At 40.7% G+C, this 19,469-nt stretch overlaps 1 protein-coding gene across 1 annotated transcript; it reads right to left on the bottom strand.

Annotated features, from left to right (window-relative positions):
- kcnj12a (potassium inwardly rectifying channel subfamily J member 12a) lies at positions 1 to 8,804 on the bottom strand. Its single transcript, XM_086064910.1, has 2 exons — positions 8,404 to 8,804; positions 1 to 3,607 (listed from the first exon to the last, which is right to left on the bottom strand). The coding sequence occupies exon 2, from the start codon at positions 3,447 to 3,449 to the stop codon at positions 2,130 to 2,132; it is 1,320 nt and encodes a 439-aa protein (XP_085921036.1). The 5' UTR covers positions 3,450 to 3,607; positions 8,404 to 8,804; the 3' UTR covers positions 1 to 2,129.
- Positions 8,805 to 19,469: the final 10,665 nt, after the last annotated feature.

Below are 19,469 nucleotides of genomic sequence, written 5' to 3'. Positions count from 1 at the left end.
TCAAATGTGCTAAATTGAAATTAAACTGTCAAAAAGAAAATAACAAAAGACATTGATTCCACATTTCTGCCTCACAATAGTGATTCATTGTTGAATTATGATGATAACCTAAATATGGATCACTGTATTTTATCAAAAAGAATTTTGTATAAAAAATAAGCTGCTATATTCAGCTAATTCTATCATGTTACTATGCGATTACACTATACATTTTTCATCGTATTATTTTGGGACACACTTTTTAAGAGCTCAGGTGGACAACATCTGACCAAAAAAAAAATTGGGATCATATTTTTTGAAGCGATGCAATAAGAACTTTTTGTGACACTTCACCTTGTTTTAAACCACTAAATAAGTGTGATCAGGTGTGGAGAAACATCAGCGAATCCTTCCCAGAAGGCAATGAGCGCTCGTTCTCTGACGAAATGCTCTTTTGTATCGTACTTTATGTCTAGAAATAAAATTTCAAAAAAAAAAAACATCACTTGACCAATAAATGTAAGATAATCCAAGTAAATGTAAGGGGTTCAATGTGACAAGAAATACAAATGCAAACATTCTGACCAACGTGACACATTTTTCATGGTCCTTTCCTGAGCATTCAATTCCATATGTATATCAAATATAATCTCATAAAATACTTCTTCTTATTGCCATACGCTGAAATATAAGTCTAGCATAACATATGAACTCTTGATAGCTAGTTTCTAATGCCAAGTACATTTTCTTTCCCTTCCATCGTGATGGAACAATATTTTTCTCACGGAAGTATGTAAAAGTGAATCATTTGTTATTTCATCAATATTCTTATTTGTAATGAATACACAGCAGCGTACTGCATCTAAACTGTCTCTAACCCTGTATTAATTTATTCAGAAATGCCAACATTATTGGTATGCTGTTATAGAGTCATCCAAAATAATGTATTTTAATATTCAATATTTTCAAAAGAAGCAGTGTGAAAACAAATTCAAAGATGTGCTTCAGTGTTTATTGCTTCTACCCAAGCTTTGGTCCAATACATTTTCTGTGCTCGCATATTGATAAAATGCTGTTTTGTATATATGGAAAGACCAACAATTATTATTATTTTATTAGTCTTGTTCATACTGTATTAAGTATGGAAATATTGTTATTTAATTCATATGTCATGATATGCGTGAGATATATTTGTATGATTACATATTTTTGATCAAACCATAATGAGATCATATTAAAACTATTTTTGAATGATATCTTCTGACATTGTGAAAAAGATGCATAGATTAATTTTTGAGGTGCAAATAATGAACAAAAATAGTTTTTGGTTAGTTTGTTATTGTTTTAGTTATTGTAAAACGTATCAAGTCAAATGGAAGAAAAAGTCAGATTTGATCTTAAAACACGTTTGAATTTTGTTTAGCGCATCATGTTATGCTCAAAGTGAAATTACAAATAACATTTTAAGGTGCTAATTATGACGTGCTGAAAGACATCCCCCAATGGTACCATGACATATTGCATTTGAGTTGTGTCATTTATTTATTTATCTTGTATGCTTTTGCAGTGCAAATAATGTTGCCTTCTCACGTGACGCTGGTCAGATCCCAACTTGGAATAGTGACGTTCTCAGTGGCTTGTGATCAGGTGTTTTATTTATGGCTCGTTGCATCTCAATGCAGCAGCGCACACATTTTGAATGTGCCACTGAACTCATGTCTAGCAAATTATGCAAGCCATAAGAATATTGTGCTAAAAAAAAAAAAATAGTTGATGGAGCGCATTCTACTTTCAAAATAGGTCCGTTTAGAAACCGAGACAGCACACAAACTAGACCGTAACTAAGAAATGTATTTACACCTTAAATTCAGTGATGTCAATTTGTTATAGCTCATTAGTATTGTCAACACACTCAAAAGTGACCAGTGAATAAAGATTCAAGTTTCCATGAAGGAAGAAGGTCTTTCTCTAGACTTTTCCTTGATTGTAGACATTCCTTACCACAATTTTCTAAGCTGCATACTCTTTAGTTTGCCACATTCACTCATTGTCCCCTTTTCTCTCAATCGAGCACAATAGTCAGTGATTCCTATGGCACGTTGCATTGTTCTGCATTTTTACAGTCTTCCTGGACTACTTATAAGAAGGTGTCATATTTCTGACTCTCTTCGATAAGACCTTTGATCCAGAGTCCTGGTGGCCTTTAAGCGTTCAAACTCATGTCGGCTGGTCCGGTCCGGACTGAGGTTCGCCAGTGCTATATTCCCACCACCTACGCCCTCCTCCTCCTCCTCCTCCTCCTCCTCCTCCTCACGGTTGAGGAAAGCCAGCTCATTTTCATAGCAGAAGGAGTTTGAAGTCGGAACAAGAAATTTGTTCTCCAACATGTCCTTGGCACTGCATCGGGGGGTGGACGGCACCTCATAGGTTTTGTGAAAGTGAGCGTAATCCACCTTGTAAAGGTTCTTCACCTCGAACAAGACCGGCTCAAACCTGTGTCCCCAAAGGATCTCCGAGGCTATGTAGGAACTCCGCGCCTGAGTGGTCATGGCTGTCGCCTCCACCATTCCCTCCAAGATCACGACAATCTCAAAGTCAGAAGTCTCTAGGTCCTGTTTGCTGATTCCATAAAGGGGGCTCTCCACGTCTATCTCATGGAGAATAGTTATGGGGGAGACCAAAAAAATCCTGTCCAGGCCTTTGTCAAAGCCCACATTGATGTCGATTTGGTCGAGAGGAATATACTCTCCTTCGTCGGTGATCCGAGGCTTGATGAGCTGCGCCCTGACGTGGGCCTCCACTATGTGGCTCTTGCGAAGGTTTCCCACCCGCCACATGAGACACAGTTTCCCGTCCCGCATCGCAATGATAGCATTGTGGCTAAACAGCAGCGTTTGCGCTCGCTTCTTCGGCCTTGCCATCTTAGCCATGATGGCACCGATCATGAAGCAGTCAATGATGCAGCCCACTATAGACTGGAACACCACCATGAAGACCGCTACCGGACACTCCTCAGTGACGCAGCGGTAGCCATAGCCTATAGTCGACTGCGTTTCAATGGAGAAGAGAAAGGCAGCCACGAATCCATTGACTTGGAGGACGCACGGGGTGAAGTTGTCATCTCCGGCGGGATTATCCAGATCCCCGTGCAGCAGGGCGATGACCCAGAAGGCCAGGCCGAAAGCCAGCCAAGAAAGGACAAACACGAGAGTGAAGACCACCAGCATCCATCGCCAGCGGATATCCACGCACGTGGTGAATATGTCAGCCATGTACCGCTGCGACTTTTCGTCCATGTTGGCAAACTGCACATTGCACTGGCCGTTCTTTTTGACAAAGCGGTTGCGACACTTGCGGCGCGTGTGGATCTTGCCATTGCCAAAACCGTTCATGCCATGCATGGTAGTGAGATGGAGGCCCTCTTCTTCAGATGACACGATGCTGTAGCGGTTGAGCCTTCCCACGCTCATGCTCCTGCCACCTCCAGCTGCGGGATCAGGGCGGAAAGCCTGGCCATGGAGTCCCAGCGTGTCATCGAGACCCCTCACAGCGTGATCACTTGGAAAGTTGCATTTCAGTAGGCCATAGACAGGAAGCTGGGAGGGATCCTTTTGCTGGAATCCAGTCCCTATAAGGAGAAGGACGATATTGTCAGTCGAGTGAAAATGCATCATTGGGAAAGCCCAAAAATCTATTAGGCCATCCAATTCCTTGGCAATTCTTATCCTGTCACTCGTTCAGTGCCATTGACGGCTATAGACGTCAAAAATCCAGTGAATGAGTTAAAGCTTTAAGGGGTTTTGGGTTGGGTCTTCTCTGGGCAGATCACCAGTCAATCAAATTGCTGACATAGCCTCATTTTCGTTCGTTAGTTCAGCTTCACCCTGCTCTGATTTGTTACCCCTGCAGGGGTGTGTCGACAAGCTGACCACAGCCGTGTTTGTTTTCAACCCATTCCATTGTCAACAGAAAAGTGGCAATTCTCTATGAACCGTTCCTAGTTGATATAATTAAATGAAAACATTGAATTTTATTGTACATTAGGAACGGATAGATCATTGGCGATTAACCGTGAGTTAACTAGTCATGAGAATAATTACGATTACAAATTTTAATCGCCCGACACCCCTAATAATTTCATTTAGAAACTGAAAGTTGCTGGCAGTGGAGGTGAGCTTCAAGTTGTCCTCCACCAAATGCTAGCGAATATGACAACCAGCATTGATGTCATGGTTTGTCACCCTGAAATGACAGGCTGTCATTTCTTCAGCCAAAAAAGTGAATGCGAAGTCTATAAACTGTTTTCACTTTGTCTTTGCTTGTATTTATAGTGCATCAGCTGCATGCCATGCAGATGTGACAAATCCAACAGAAAAGCCTCCCTCTGTTCTTTTGTGGCCCAAAATGTCTATTGTCCTTTCAGCAGAATACTTTTGTCTGGGAGTAGGGGACGCTGTGCGTCTGTGCGCACTTACGCTAACTCCCAGTGGGCCTCTCCATGTGTGCCACTTATTCCGTGGACACGCAGTACCAGATGCTGCATGCTGGGACGTAGGGAATGGGACTCTGTTTGACCCCATTGTGTACAACCTATCGTATTAATCATTTTTGGGAGGAGGATGCATTACATTTATATCAGCTTCCCATGGCGCTTTTGTTCCATGACCCGGATGGCATACTTCTTGTAATTATATATTCTTGGAGTTTAGTTATTAAAAGTCATACCAGGCAGAAAAAACATCCTTCGCTATGTGTTGGAATGATAGCAAGCAACCTGGACATCATGCTGCATTTTGAGCCTGCAGGTTCAAGGGCTCCTACCCACGAAGGAGCGGACTGTGGACCCCTCTGGGCACGGGCGGCTTTTATCGCCTGGCCACAGCCGCTCGGCGTCTGCCTGCCTGATTTGGGCCCCGAAGACTTGACAGATCACTCATGTGCACTCCCAAATCCCACATGGCCCGGCCCGCTTGGCCTCGGGCCAAAGTTGCCTGAATCTGGAGCCGTGTTATCTCATTCACAGTGTCTCAAGAGGGGCCGTACTTCTACGAGTATCAGGTAGTGTTGAAAAAAAAAGAATTTAAAATGGGTTATTGCCTCATGTGTCCCCCTCAGAATTCTCAGCTGAAACCGCTTGATGATACGGTGACCGCGCCGACTGAACTTGGACCTGAGACATCTTAATGCTTGACCTCCGCACTGTGAACAATCTATCATAGCCGTGCAGTGTCGGGTGTCCAGTGTGTTGGCGGAATGAAAGTAAAACCCCTCCGGGAGTCCTTGAAATCATTAGATAAGCACTTCTCTCATCTCGACTGACGTACAAACCACCTGCGTGGCGGCAATTTTGTGAGTGCTTCACTATCGGACCGTTTACGTATCATCAGTGGACGTCGTGCTCGAAGTTACAAGATAAGATACCAATGTTTGATATAGGGACACTGCTACATAATATCTAAATGATAGCTTTTACTTAAGTCAAGGTGTCCAAACTATTTTGTCCTATTTTAAGCGGCTCGCGGCATACCCTAAAAATTTGCTGCTAATAAAGATGACTTGACTTGACTAATAAATTTGTTTTATGTAGATCTAGAGCTTTTCTAAATATGCAAAATGAATTGTTTTCAACTTAACTAGTAACATTTCTCTTTATAATCCAGTGGTGAATAGATGATTAATATTTACAAACAAAAAAAAAATGGTTTCCTCCACTTTCTGCTCTGTGAAAATATCACACGAATGATTCTCAAGTAACTGCTTTTAAAATGGCCGTCTTAAGACAGTATTGCTCCTGTTTTGGTTCTGAATGTCGAGCTGGGATTCAGCAGCGTTCAGTGCAGGGGCTAATGTTATATAGAACAGTGGTTCTCAAATGTGGGTATGTGTACCCCTGGGGGTACGTGAAGGCACTCTAGGGGGTATGTGAGTTTTTAAAATATATTTTAAAAGTATATGTAAGTACTTCTAAAAAAAAAAAAAATGAATTTTATATTCAGTAAAAACTCAGCATCTCCCCCCATACTAGAATGGTTTAATCTAACTTTTCATATGTCACCTAGAATCACCTGTCAAGCACTTGAAAACTTTATTTAAAATGTAGTTATTTCTTTTTGAGAACAGAGTTTTTCTATTATTCCAAAAGATAACACTTTATGTTGATAATAATTTGTATGTGCACAAATTTTTATCTTTATAATTTAATTATGTATTTATTGTAGTTATATCCTTGTAGTTCCAAATTTGTTCAAGAGACCAAGTAGACAAATAGAGTTCCAAAGTTGAATAAATCAGACAATGATGGCACAGGACTCGGTTTTATTATTATTATTTTTTCTTCAATCAGAAATGCTTTGCGCAGGGTTAGGGGTTACTGGCAATACTTATTTTCCTTATACAAGCCCTTGAATCCTTTGATTTTTCTGTATGTGGCCCTTGGAGGAAAAAGTTTGGACACCTCTGACTGCTTGTCAATATATGTTGCTGGGATAGATAGATAGATAGATAGATAGATAGATAGATAGATAGATAGATAGATAGATAGATAGATAGATAGATAGATAGATAGATAGATAGATAGATAGATGGATGGATGGATGGATGGATGGATGGATGGATGGATGGATGGATAGATGGATGGATAGATAGATAGATAGATAGATAGATAGATAGATAGATAGATAGATAGATAGATAGATAGATAGATAGATAGATAGATAGATAGATAGATAGATAGATAGATAGATAGATAGATAGATAGATAGATAGATAGATAGATAGATAGATAGATAGATAGATAGATAGATAGATAGATAGATAGATAGATAGATAGATAGATAGATAGATAGATAGATAGATAGATAGATAGATAGATAGATAGATAGCTGTCTGGTGTGTACACATCATACTTTTCCCCATTTTTATGTACCTGTGCAAATGAGCCTCCTACAGTGGACCATTTATTCATTTGGGAGGACTTGTCAAATTATTGAGGCTGCGCGTGTCACCGAGTCCGGCTCGCCTGCTCTCAGGGGGGCCTTGAGAGGGGCGGTCCGGGAAGGGGAGCTGAGGCCGCTGATTAGGACGAACAGAATGCATAATTGGATGTGCACAACAATGGCGTAGATTGGGAGGATGATAATGAAGTGGCGTGGGGAGAGGGCACTCGATGCGAAGACGAGCACGCAGGGAAACTGAGCCGAGCCACTACGATGGCTGCCCACCTCCCAAGGCGGCCATTGTTGAAGGAAGAGCCCAGGCTCAGGTGTCATTGGATTTTCCTATAGCACGCCATCTCTTCTCAAGTGACCTACAGGTATTTTTTTTCCTATAGAGAGCGCAACCTCACTTGAACATGCACATATGCCGTCGACATGTAGCTTTCTGCAACTATTCAGCATGTGTGAGACTATTTGAGGGTACGTCTGGCTTCTCCCGTCTGCGCTGGGGGGGTTTCCGTCACAGGTGGCCCACTGAGAGGGGTGCTCGTGAGAAGTGTTTCTTTAGGACTGTCCATCGCAGCAGCTGTTAAATTGCATGTTTTTGTCGCTGCACCTGTAGCTCTTCTGCCATTTCCACACCTTGGCTCTCCCTCATTTATCATTCCCGCAAACAAGTTCTTTATTTGGACATTTTAAATCACGTCCATCAGATGAATCCAACCCCATAACGTGACAATCAAAATGACCTCTTTGCAGGCTCGAAAACCCACTGCGGCCACTAAACGTGAGTGGTGCGAACAAAAAGCAGAGATGAAAAGCAGGACGAGGTCATGAAGCTGTCACGCCGTGCCGCATTTCGGTATTCATTTGCTTCGGGCCGCTGTGTCTGTCGGCTTTGTTTATGCAGGCGTAGAAGAATACGCACATGCACAAACACACTCAGCTCTCAGGTGTTATACAAGTTTTTGCATTTAATCACTCGAAATAGTCCACTCGGGGAGATGAGTAACTAAAATGCTTCAGCCGGGAACCTGCGGATTTATTGTTTCGCTGTTTGTTGCTTGCAAAGTCGGGGATTTTGGATTTGTTTTGTTTATTTAGGAATGAATAAACACACTTACCCGGCCATGATATTAGGTACACCTCCGATAGCTAAAATTCTGCATTTACAATGACAATAACGTCAAAGAGATATTGTATTACTGTATGCTTATTTTCACAGTATTTTTTGGTATGTATTTAGTTGAACAATGGAACGTGCATATAAAGGTGAGGCCTCAAGCAAAGCCTAACAACACTCAATAACATTTGACAGTCTATTATCAGTGCAGTAAATCTATACTGACGTGATGGCAGCAACTAGTTGTTTCGGATTACATTTATATCTTACCAAATGAAATTGGTAAGATGCTATAACCAGCAAACCGTTTTTTTTTTTTCATAGTCAGTGGTTGCAGGTTAGTCGTGAATTGTGTTTATATCTTACCTTTATTTCTACCTGCCCTCTCCCAGTCTGCATGCGGGAACTAAAAGGCGCTCTCTTCTCTTGCAGCATCCGTTTCAGCCGAACTGAGGCATCTCTGAACTGAGCTCTTCTGTCTTTTGATTTAGTCCAATTCCCGACTAGACCACCCCGTCATCCTTAGCATCAGCAGGAATGGGCTCCCTTTACATTTCTTCATCCTTGCTTGGTCGGAAGGCAGGAGAATCGGATCAGAGAAAATCCACTTTCACTATCCCAAATTATATATTAAAAAAAAAAAAGCTGACTTTTATGTCTGTCAAATCCTTCATTTGTTCAAGTCAACTTCTGTGATGTGACGACAATCCTTCACAGTTCCCATGAAATTGTCCAAGAGTTCCTCGCTGCTTATTAAGTGAACACCTCTCTCTATCAATCTTTGCAATCTGATCTCGTTGGACTAGCGCTCTCTCTCTCTCTCTCTCCCTCTTTCTATCACACTCTCCTTTCTCTCCCCCCTCCCTCGCTCCCTCACTGAAGTGTCACAGAAGCTGCCATTTGCAGCCTACCTCTCTCTCCTCCTCTATCTGCTCCCCCCCACCCCCCGTCTTATTCCTCCCTTACTCCCTTCGTATATGGCACTGCCAGTTGACAGCAACTTGATGCATCATTCAGAAAATTCAGGCTGACAAATCTCTCCATTGTGTCGGATCACACGTGAATCTGAAAGTAAATAGAAGCCACATTATGAAGATGCGACCCTTTTTTTTTTTCTTCTTCTTCTTCTTTTTTCTTAAACAAAGACTTCCCACATCAAATTAAGAGTACAGACTTTGCTAAACCCATCTGCTCTGCTTCTACTCGGAGTTAAGTCCTGCTATCACGCCTTGCTGGGAAAGAGCTTATTCACCGTCTCGCTTTGGGTGAAGCACCTGTCATGTGCAGCATTAGTTGTAATCGTTGCTTGATGAGAGAGTGAATATGGATATATGATGCTGGAGGCGTATCAGTGTCGGGGGTAAGAGTGATGCCTTTCACACTTGTCACCAGATGGATTTGACCTCAGGATGCACAGCACGTGCACGTTTGTGTGTGTGTTATATTTGCAACACGCTGTCACCAACACGGCTAATTAGCTGTCATAAAAACCTTTTATTGATGTACAAAACACAACAAATCACTTTACAGGTTCTCAACTTTAAAGACGATAGCGCGAAGTGAAGACGATTCACTTCAAATATGAATCTCACACAAATTTTTTCTTTCGCACAAGTGTAAAAAAAAAAACAATAGAGCACTCAAAAGTGTAAATTGAAAAATACATTTCTAAATTTGACACACAACAGATAAGAGTGTTTGAATGATTTAAAAAAAAAAAAAAAGTAGGGGAAAAGACGCTTGAAAAAATATTTTTGAAAAAAATCGAAATGCTGTTTGCTCTTCAACGCCGTCATCATCTGAATGCGCTCAAAGCACGCCCTGCTCACCCGTCAGTCCAGTACTTCTACTGTAGAGTGACCATATTTTGATTTCCGAAAAAGAGGACACTTGACCCGTCATAAAGATATGTAAATGATACTCAAAGTTTGCTCAAAGATGCCTCTTCAGTATGGGTACACAATAAAACAAAAAACAAAACTCTTTTTTTTAAGTCTTCCTTGACAAATGAATAAATAATGAAAATGTTCCAAGCTGAACCGTCGACTATTGTTTTTTTAAATGGGGAGAGGGGGGGAGATCGAACCCGTGCCATGACCGCGTCTCCGGTTTGTGAGCGCAGAGCGCTACCAGGGAAACTAAAATAAAATTCTGGGCTGCTCACACCGCTTACAACCTCGTTTGAACATTCAGGAAGTGCAATTCATCAAAAGATGACTTACTTTTTTCTCAATTAAAAAAAACATTAAAAAATCTATAACAATAATAAACGCACACACAAAATCCACCTTTTTTCCACCCCTCACAATCGCCTTGGGAGCAGTCTGCAGTTGACCATTCGTGGTATCAATGGTGCACTCCATCTCCCATTTGCCCCGCAATGAAAACTGGACATTTACATTATTATTATTATTATTTTTAACAGACAGGATGTAAAAAAGTGTCAAAAAAAGGACGTTTGAGTTACATTGCCTAGCATCTTTCTTATGTTTACAAGAAAATAACATCATCATGGGGCTTTTCCAAGCCACAACAACGAGGCGCTCTAAAGTGGCTAATCATCTGTTTACATGCTGACAAATCTGTGAGTTTTTGTTTATTCAATACCCCTAAAGTTACTGCTTTTGTAATATTGGCTTGTACATACTTTTATAGCTTGGGCACAAAGGTCACTTTTTTTTTTTTTTTTGCTAAAATAGTTAGCTTAAGTCAAGTGATTAAAACTGTGTCATACATTAGTTTAGATTTCATCTTTAGGGACAGATAATTGACTCCTACATGTAACCCCCATTCCCTTGTGTATAGCACACTTGACAAAGTATGACATCCTTAGAGCTTCAGAGGGCAAGTCATCAGTCAAACAATGAGCGAGAGGACAGTGAGAAAGAAAAGGAGAGTGTTGAATGAGTGTGAGGTTTCTAAATCCAGCTATGGTGGCTCAGCCTCAGCTTTATCACTAATGATTCATCAGTGTAGGAAAAACCTCATCCACCCCCCCCCCCCCCCTCCCCTTCCACTTTACTTTCTCTGCCACTGATTTCAGACTTGTGCCGGGCGATTTGCAATAGCCTGCGTGTGATCATCACCCGGCCATTGTGTTTTGGGCCAAGGACTTCACCTAATGAGAGCTCAAAGAGACCCTTGAAAGCTCCTCTCAGTTTGTGTCGGCAACAGGTATTGTTCAGCTCTTTGCCGATGGCAGGGGCTCGGATGCTGTTGGCGCTGAAAGTGTGGAGAACAGTAGATCACGAGGTTCGTAGTCCGGACCTTGTTATGTAAGTGTGCCATGTTCACAGGTGGCAGCACGCATATGCATGTCTGTGTCTCAATGAGAAGGTTTTGCCTCCTACGGAGATGCCGAAGTGGGAATCACTGTCGCTACCATGGCTACAGGTATAACACATTTGGACTATTTTCAGACCAATTGGGAGAGAGGTGCTGCTGGTCAGCTTTCATAACTCAAAGTAGAATGTATGACCCAGTGTCCTAATGGATAAGTCACTTGCCTCCAATGCCAGGATTTGTGGGTTCGAGTCCCATCTGTGCTGGTTCTATCTTTTCGAGTCTTATTTTAACCCTTTCATGCACAAATTATGATCAAACCTACATCAGGATTTTTTTCCTGAACTGTTTTTATTATTCTTCAGGCATGAAAAAAATAATCACCTTCATTTTTTTTTTTACATGAATTTTTCAAGGAGTTGGTGACATGTCCACTAGGTTGGACAACGTGCATTTGAGCAATTGATTAAATATGTTTGTACGAAAAAAAATAATGTAACATTGTGTTCACATGTATCGCAAAAACATTTACCCAAAGAAAAATATACTTTTTATGACGTACAGATAGTAATTTTCTTTTTTCTGGCAACCATTCATCATCACTGCTGATGGTACATGGTCGACTATCCTGTAGGTTTTGCTAGCATGTTCTGCACCTGACCAATACAAAACATAACCCTTAACTCATTCACTCACAGTCATTTTCACTGAAGCAACCCCCTTCGCTCCTGGCTGTTTTACTGGATTTTGACTGATTTTGCAAGGCCCACAGAATATTATGTTCTATTGCTGTGGGTAAAGGAGCTTTTTTCAACATGGCTCTGGTTGATTTATTTTACTCTGCTGTCACCTGTTGGCCGTTTTGTAATTACTACCATTTCTTCACCCGTTCTCTGCAGTTCAGAGGCTGCATCAAAGCCTTCTGTATCCTCTAGCGTAAAAAAACCAAACATTTAAAAAACATATAAATATGTCTTTGGGACACTTAAACATTTAATATAGAACGTATTTATACGTTTTTTTTTTCAGAGCAAATGAGTTAACCAAAAATCCCAGTTGCATTCCTCTCAGAGTGCCACGTCTGTTAGTTATTTTAGCGACTTTGGCGCCGTTGCTGTTTATTTCATTTTTTTGCGACTTTCCTTCTTGTCAGCGTGGATTAGGAATGTGATATGGTTGTACTCACACTGGCAGAGAAAGTTGTAAAGGGGGCCTCTTGTTCTTCAGCCCAGCTGCTTGTTGATTAAATCTTCAACAAAACCCAGGAAGTAGTCAAGATACATTTTGTTGGATGTTGAATAAAATCCGCCTTTGGAGAATACTCACCTCATACAAGAAATGCTTTGTCATGTTTCAGAAGAATGGTATTGGCATTCAATTCGTTTTTTTTTTTTCCAGTTCAAAGCAACAATATACAGGATGTAATATGTATTTTTTTTTTTTGAATAAGAAAGTCTGCTGAATTTTCTCAATAACAGGCTCTTCTGCAACATTTAGAAAACTCATGATATGTTTTTCTATGTTCTTTGTTGTGACTCGTGAGGATTGGAAGCGGTAACATAAAACCTTCTGTACGATCCAATACCATTATCAGAGGCTGGATGTTTCCACTTACTGGGAGTTGAACAATTGTGATTTCCGCCTCAGTCGCTCTGGGCAAAACTCACTGAAATGCAGAATGATGGTAGGTAAGAAAAAGCAATTCATAATGAAAATAAAGGTTTTTTTTTTTAATGACATGGTCTAAAATGGCTATACAAGAGTATCATGACCTAATGTGCTAATATGTTGCGCTGCAGGGGGGGTGGCGCCATGGTTCACCATGTCACCATTGCACCTATCACTGATACCCTGCAGGTGTTTACATGACTTGGCTCCGGATCCAGTGTCCCATAGCCACGCTTCTCTACGCTAACCGCTAACCCCGAATCACCAGGCGAGACATTTCCAGATGGGTGCTTGTTTAAAAATATTCCGTTTTACATTTTATCTTTACGTGTACATTCATGGTTGTAAATTTCCCCCGAACCTGACAATTGGCTTGCCTCTGTTCCCTAATCCTGACCTTGAATGCTCACTCACATTGTGCTCGGACAGTTGTCGTCGCGCATTTCCAAATTAATCCTACATCAACAAGAAGCAGATCACATTCTGACATATAGAACTTGATCACAATTCATTTGCAACTGTGCATCACACCTCTTTATGACTCGTACAGATTTTTCCTTACCACTGCGCTCGTTAGTTTTTTGGGGAAGAGCAGTGTGTAATTTCACAGACTTGTCAGTGTGGGTGTTCAAACGTTCATCTCCGAATGTGTGTGTTTTGTGTGCACACACGGCTATTTGTAGCAGGTCTTGACTCCCGGGGAGCCCATCTTCCATCTGTCCGTTCCACTGAGCGCAGCCCAGCGAAGTCCTAATTTAATCACAAATTTCCCAGCAGCTGACCCTTTATTACCCCCCCGACGGCATCTCTCAATATTTATACCTAAGTATTTTTTTTTTTTTTTAAACCTTTTTTCTTCTCACTTCCAACAGTAACACAGATTAATCTGTGACGTCGGAACAACGGGTCCTCACTTAACAGAATCACATGACTTAAGTGTTGCCGGTATGCCGCAAACGTGTTGCTAGTATGCTGGGATAAAAAAATAATAATAATAATAATTACGAAACTCCGGCCCTTTAGATCGAACATGAATTAACTAGTGGGACATATGGCGGTTTTGTGCAAGCATATGGTAGAATGCCACTTTCTCGTTCAGCTTGAGGCTTTTTTGGACGAAGCAGTAAGAACCCATTCATAAGACTGCGATGAGATGCTGTCCTGTTTACAAGAGAATTGGAGTACAGAGAACATGCCGGCGCCATGTGCTGTTTTTTTTTTTTAAAGGATTTGTGTTATCATAAACTACAGGTAATCTCCCGGTCGTTTCCTCTTGGGACAGATACTTCAGCCTCTTTCACACAGAGATATACTAAAATGAAAACATTTCACAGTCCAAGAAGATATTGATAAAAGTGAAAGAGAACTGAGTGTCGGTTTATCAGCTTTAGGCTATATCATTAAAGAATATCCTTACGCACAATTTCCATTCTGCCTTTGGTAGGACTCTGTTACTACTTCTGTTACCGCTCTGATGCTACCAAAAGGTGGAAAATTGCTCGGAAAAATGTACTCCTCATAAATTTGGGCCATTTATATTGAACACTGTCATAGAAAAAGGAGGAAACTGGTCAATTTTACTGGCAGTGTAACAAGAGAGCAATGTGTGTGAAAATGAATTATTTTGTGTAGGCTGGCTCTAACTCTCTTGCTGAATAACATCTATCCAATTGGAGTCAAGCTAATTTACATTTTGAATTTTAATGAAAACTAAAAAATAGCTTGAAAAGGAGAATCCTGGCCATTTTTAACCCAAATTATCTCATAAGCCTGATAAAAACGTACATTTTATACGTTAAAGTGTCATGGGGAAAATGTAAATGATTACATAATTGTTGCAGGGGTTTTTCCTGGCTCAAACTAACATTATGGGCCGCCCTCCTGCAACTATTTTACGATCAGGAACTAGAAATTAGAAATTATATGAATACCAAGTTGCCATGAATTTTTGCCATTAAAAAAAAAAAAAACTACAATCATAAAAAAAATCATCCACTAGCACATATGAAATTGTAAATATAGTTCAGCGCCACCAGGAAATGGGCGTGTGCAACGGTTGCTGCATAATCTGTTTCTTCTTCGGTACATTAACTAAAAAAAAATTTTTTAAAAAAGGGAAAAAAAGAAAGCTGTTTCTTCTTCAGGTCTTTCCGGTGCACTGCTGTTGATATATAGCGCCTCCATAATGGCGCAACACTGCAACTGCAGTTCAAATGCGTTCCTGCCCAGCTCAATCAACACAGCTGGAGCGCTGTGTTGAGCAATACCAGTGGCTCAGACTGGAGGTGGCAAACAAATTAGGTGTAGGCGGCCGCCTCTGAATTTTGTACACAGGGAAAACCCTGCTTCTGCTGCATGGAGCATCTCTCTTTGAGTGACCTTTGAAAGCGGATAGCAACATCATTGCGTCAGTTTTATTCTCGTCTAAGGCTTTGCACTAATTTACTGCATCCGATGCCACAGCGAGGTGTTTATTGGCCCTGCATTCTCTACAGTTCCAAAAAGCCAAACATGTGCGCCATTGTTCCCCAGAGATAGACTGGATTTAAAGGAATAGCCACTACTGTTTACATGGACGAGGCTCACCTGAACTTGCCGTTGAATTCCTGGCTCAGCTACGCGCTTGCGTGTGTGTTTGTGGTTGTTTTGTAGTGACCTTGTAGGATTTCACTCTGTGTGAGTTGAAGCTTTTTTTTTGTCGCCGTCCCTCTTCAACAGCCCTCACTGTGGGCGTGTGGACAGAGAAGTGAGAAATAGACTGAGGCGCGTGTGAAACGTTGAAAAGTTTGCCCCTCTTTTTAGTCGTGGGAACTATACAGAGATGATTGGCACTCACCAGAACTTGTTGTGCTGTTGTATTTGTTATATAAACTCCAGTAGTGAACACTCGCGGGGAGTCACAATGACAAAATGTGCAGCTTCCACGTCTCATGGGAAGCATATCTTTATGGACGTTCTCTTAAATGGAGTTCAAGATGGATGAAGAATTCATTTCTTGATTTCTTAATTTTTTTCCTAAAATTGTGAAATGAGCATAATCGATTCATTTTTTTTATTATTATTTTTTAATTAATTAACCTCCATAAATTACAAAGATGAACCTTTCCAAATGAGCAAAACTTTCTCCTGCTCAATGGAAGAGACCTGGGTGGTAACACGTATGTAACGTTTAGCCCAAGTTCATCTCATCTTCCGCCATTAAAGATGAAAGCTCTGCAGTCTCAACATTATCCAACAGAGGAGTCCAGTTCTCTCATTACAGCAAAGAGCCTCCTCATTGAGCCCATGTGTCACCGTCGACTTCAGGAGAGGTGCAAATTGACAGACGCCGCCGGTCTTCTCCGTTACACTAAATGGACCAGAGACTGTTATTAACGTGACGATACGCTCGTCAGTAAGCGGAGGACCTGAGAACACCCTCTGAGGTTTTGTCCTCACCTGTAACTCCATCTGCCCCTTTCATTGCACACTGGAGAATTTGATGTCATTTTTGCTACGTCAACGGTTTCCCCATTGTGTTCGTGTGCGCCCATTATTGTTCCAACGACACCTCATCCACCCGAAAATCCTCCACAAACCTGTATATCTCATGAGGTGCGGAATTTGGACCCAAAAGCAGACAAAACACAGAAGTTAAAAAAACGGAGTCTTTATATCCAAAAACACAAAGTAACAACAGAAATCAGATCTGAATGTAGAACACATAAATTCAAAGTAACCACAGAGTGCATGGCTGGATGCAGATGGCCTCGAAGAAAGAACTTGATGAAGAAACTTGGCAACAACAAAAAAATGAGTTGATGAAGAAACCTTGAAAAAGAAAACTTTGTCTTGACGAAGAAACATTGAGTTGATGAATAAACCTTGAGTTGATGAAGAAAACTTTGACTTGACAAAGACAACTTTGACTTGACCAAGAAAACGTTGACTTGGTGAGGAAAACTTGACTCGACAAAAAAAAACTTTGAGTTGATGAAGAAACCTTGAAAAAAGAAAACTTTAGCTTGATGAAGAAACATTGAGTTGATGAATAAACCTTGACTTGCCGAAGAAAACTGGCTTGACTATGAAACCTTGAGTTGATGAATAAACTTTGACTTGCCAAAGAAACCTTGACCTGACCAAGAAAACTTTGAATTGACGAAGAAAACTTGATTTGACAAAAAATATTTGGCTTGATGAAGAATCCTTCACTTGACCAAGAAAACTTTTACTTGACAAACAAAACTTGACTTGATAAAGAAAACTGGCTTGACGAAGAAAACTTGACTTGACAAAGAAATCTTTGGCTTGATGAAGAATCCTTCACTTGACCAAGAAAACTTTGACTTAATGAACAAAACTTGACTTGATGAAGAAACCTTGACTTAACAAAGAAAACTTAACTTGACCAAGAAACCTTGACCAAGAAATTTCGACATACTGTCAACTGAGCAACCCTGAGCAACTCCAACCATGATCAATTCTATGTGACAGAATAAAGGCTTATATGACAAAATAATGGTGACAAATACAGGACCATAGCAACTGTATAGCAACCGACAACATCACAAGGACCCAAAACACTCTCACAAGTTAACACCGAGACAGCTAAATCGGTAATACTCTCTGATTGGTGCACGCACAGGAGCATTTGCAACAAAATCAACAGTAATCACATGACGTTGCCCCCACCTTAACAAAAGTGGACAGTTTCAGAAAAATTGCTGAATTTTGGTTTGTGATGTTTGTGCAATTCATTGTGCTTCCTAGCAACCATCTAATCAGCGTGCTGATCAATAGATAATTTGCAAAGGAATGAGTCTGACACACACACACACACGCACACACATTGGTTGAACAGTTTGGAGCCGTCACGGCCGCCGAGTTCTCCGCCGATCTTTTGGATTCATTTCGGAGCGATCAAGCATCACCCAAGTCGCGCCCCTGCCGAGACAATCGACCAATTTCACTTAACTGTGTCAGACAAACATCGTTTCTTTCCCCGCTTTACTTCTTTCTATTACTCCAAAACGGAGGCGTCGCTCCGCGTTTGCTCAAGCGTCCTCCCCGAGGAATGACAAAGTGCTTTTATAGACCTCGCCGCTGCTGAGTGTGCGGCTGTCCAATGAGGTGACCACTGTGCTGTGAAGGAAGTGAGAGTCCCCGAGTACAGCGGGACTTCCTCTATTTTGCGGGGGTCAGTGCGGCGTTGGCGGCGGTTGAATTAAAGATGGCTCCCGTGGGTCAAACGCTCAAAGCTCATCCCTGAATAACAGTCTGACTTCGGGGCTATAACTAAGCGGTCAGGATTAATGTTAACCTTGACTTGTCCTGACTCGTCTCAGGCAGCCCGTGGTTGATTCATCTGTCGTCAAACTAGACTATTTTGCTTTCAATTACGACCGATAATCGCCTTCTGTTCATTTATTGGTTTATAATTATCATGAAAACAACATTACAGTACACACTATTACTAAAAAATAAAATAGAAAATAAAATGCCAATCACTGTAAGAAAAAAATAATTAAAAATTAAATAATAAACCTAGTAAAGTTTTTTCACTCTGAAATTCTACAATGAGAGTTTTTAATACATTTGACCAGTTTATTTATTTAAAAAAAAAAAGCTACTAAAGGGTTGAGGAACAAACACAGCCACTCTACCACCTGAGCCATGTCACTCCTGCTGTGTGTTAGTATATTGATGGTTTCAGGCGGCATCCCTGTACCTCCAACTTAGACCCGTATTTGGTCTCATTTTGCACACACCAGCAATGCAGTATAGTGGCTGAGGTGGGAGAGTGCTTCAGTAACGTAGAAAGAAAAAAAAAAGAAGGTAAAATGTACTCAAAAATCTCCTTGTAAAATTTACGTAAATTTTTTTTTGTTAAAAACACGTTCTTCGTTTTTTTTCATGAGTTTTTCTCAATGCTTGAGTAACTTAAAAAAAGGCAAAATATACTCAAAAATCTCATTGTAAAATTTACTTACAATTTTTTAGTTAAAAAACTTTCATAGGTTTTTTTTCATTAGTTTTTCTCAATGCTTGAGTAACTTATTTTTTTTTTTTATATACTCAAAACTCTCCTTGTAAAATGTACTTACAATTTTTGAGTTAAAGGATCTTTGTGCAATTGTCACTTTTTTACTCTCGACTGCCACCTGTGGCCCAAAGCGTAACTGCAACATCTGTCAAGCTCGTTTATGCACGATCTTAAAGCGACAGCCACAGTTGACAAACGAAGACATGACTTCAAATGCGGTAAGAAACTGTGGAGTGTGAGGGTCCGCACACTCTACTATAAAGGGAAGAGAAACCCTGATAACCTTTAAAAAACTTTATTAGGATTTTTTTGAAGTAAATATCAATTTTTTTTTACAGTGTTCATGCTTTATGCTCAAGGCTGCAGAACAGGATAAATCCTCCTGTCCATTTCTCACCAATAAATCATCCTGTCCATTTCTTTCCAATCAAGCTATCTAATCACATTACTTTGCTAA

Source organism: Leptonotus elevatus, chromosome 20 (assembly GCF_054856555.1).
Source record: "Leptonotus elevatus isolate MCC_2025b chromosome 20, RoL_Lele_1.0, whole genome shotgun sequence".
NCBI lineage: Eukaryota > Metazoa > Chordata > Actinopteri > Syngnathiformes > Syngnathidae > Leptonotus > Leptonotus elevatus.
Note: the sequence above shows the minus strand (reverse complement) of the source record. Positions and strands in the feature narration are given on the sequence as shown.

Excerpts from the sequence above, each read along its gene's own strand:
- kcnj12a (XM_086064910.1), bottom strand. The coding sequence starts at position 3,449 with ATGAGCGTGGGAAGGCTCAACCGCTACAGCATCGTGTCATCTGAAGAA.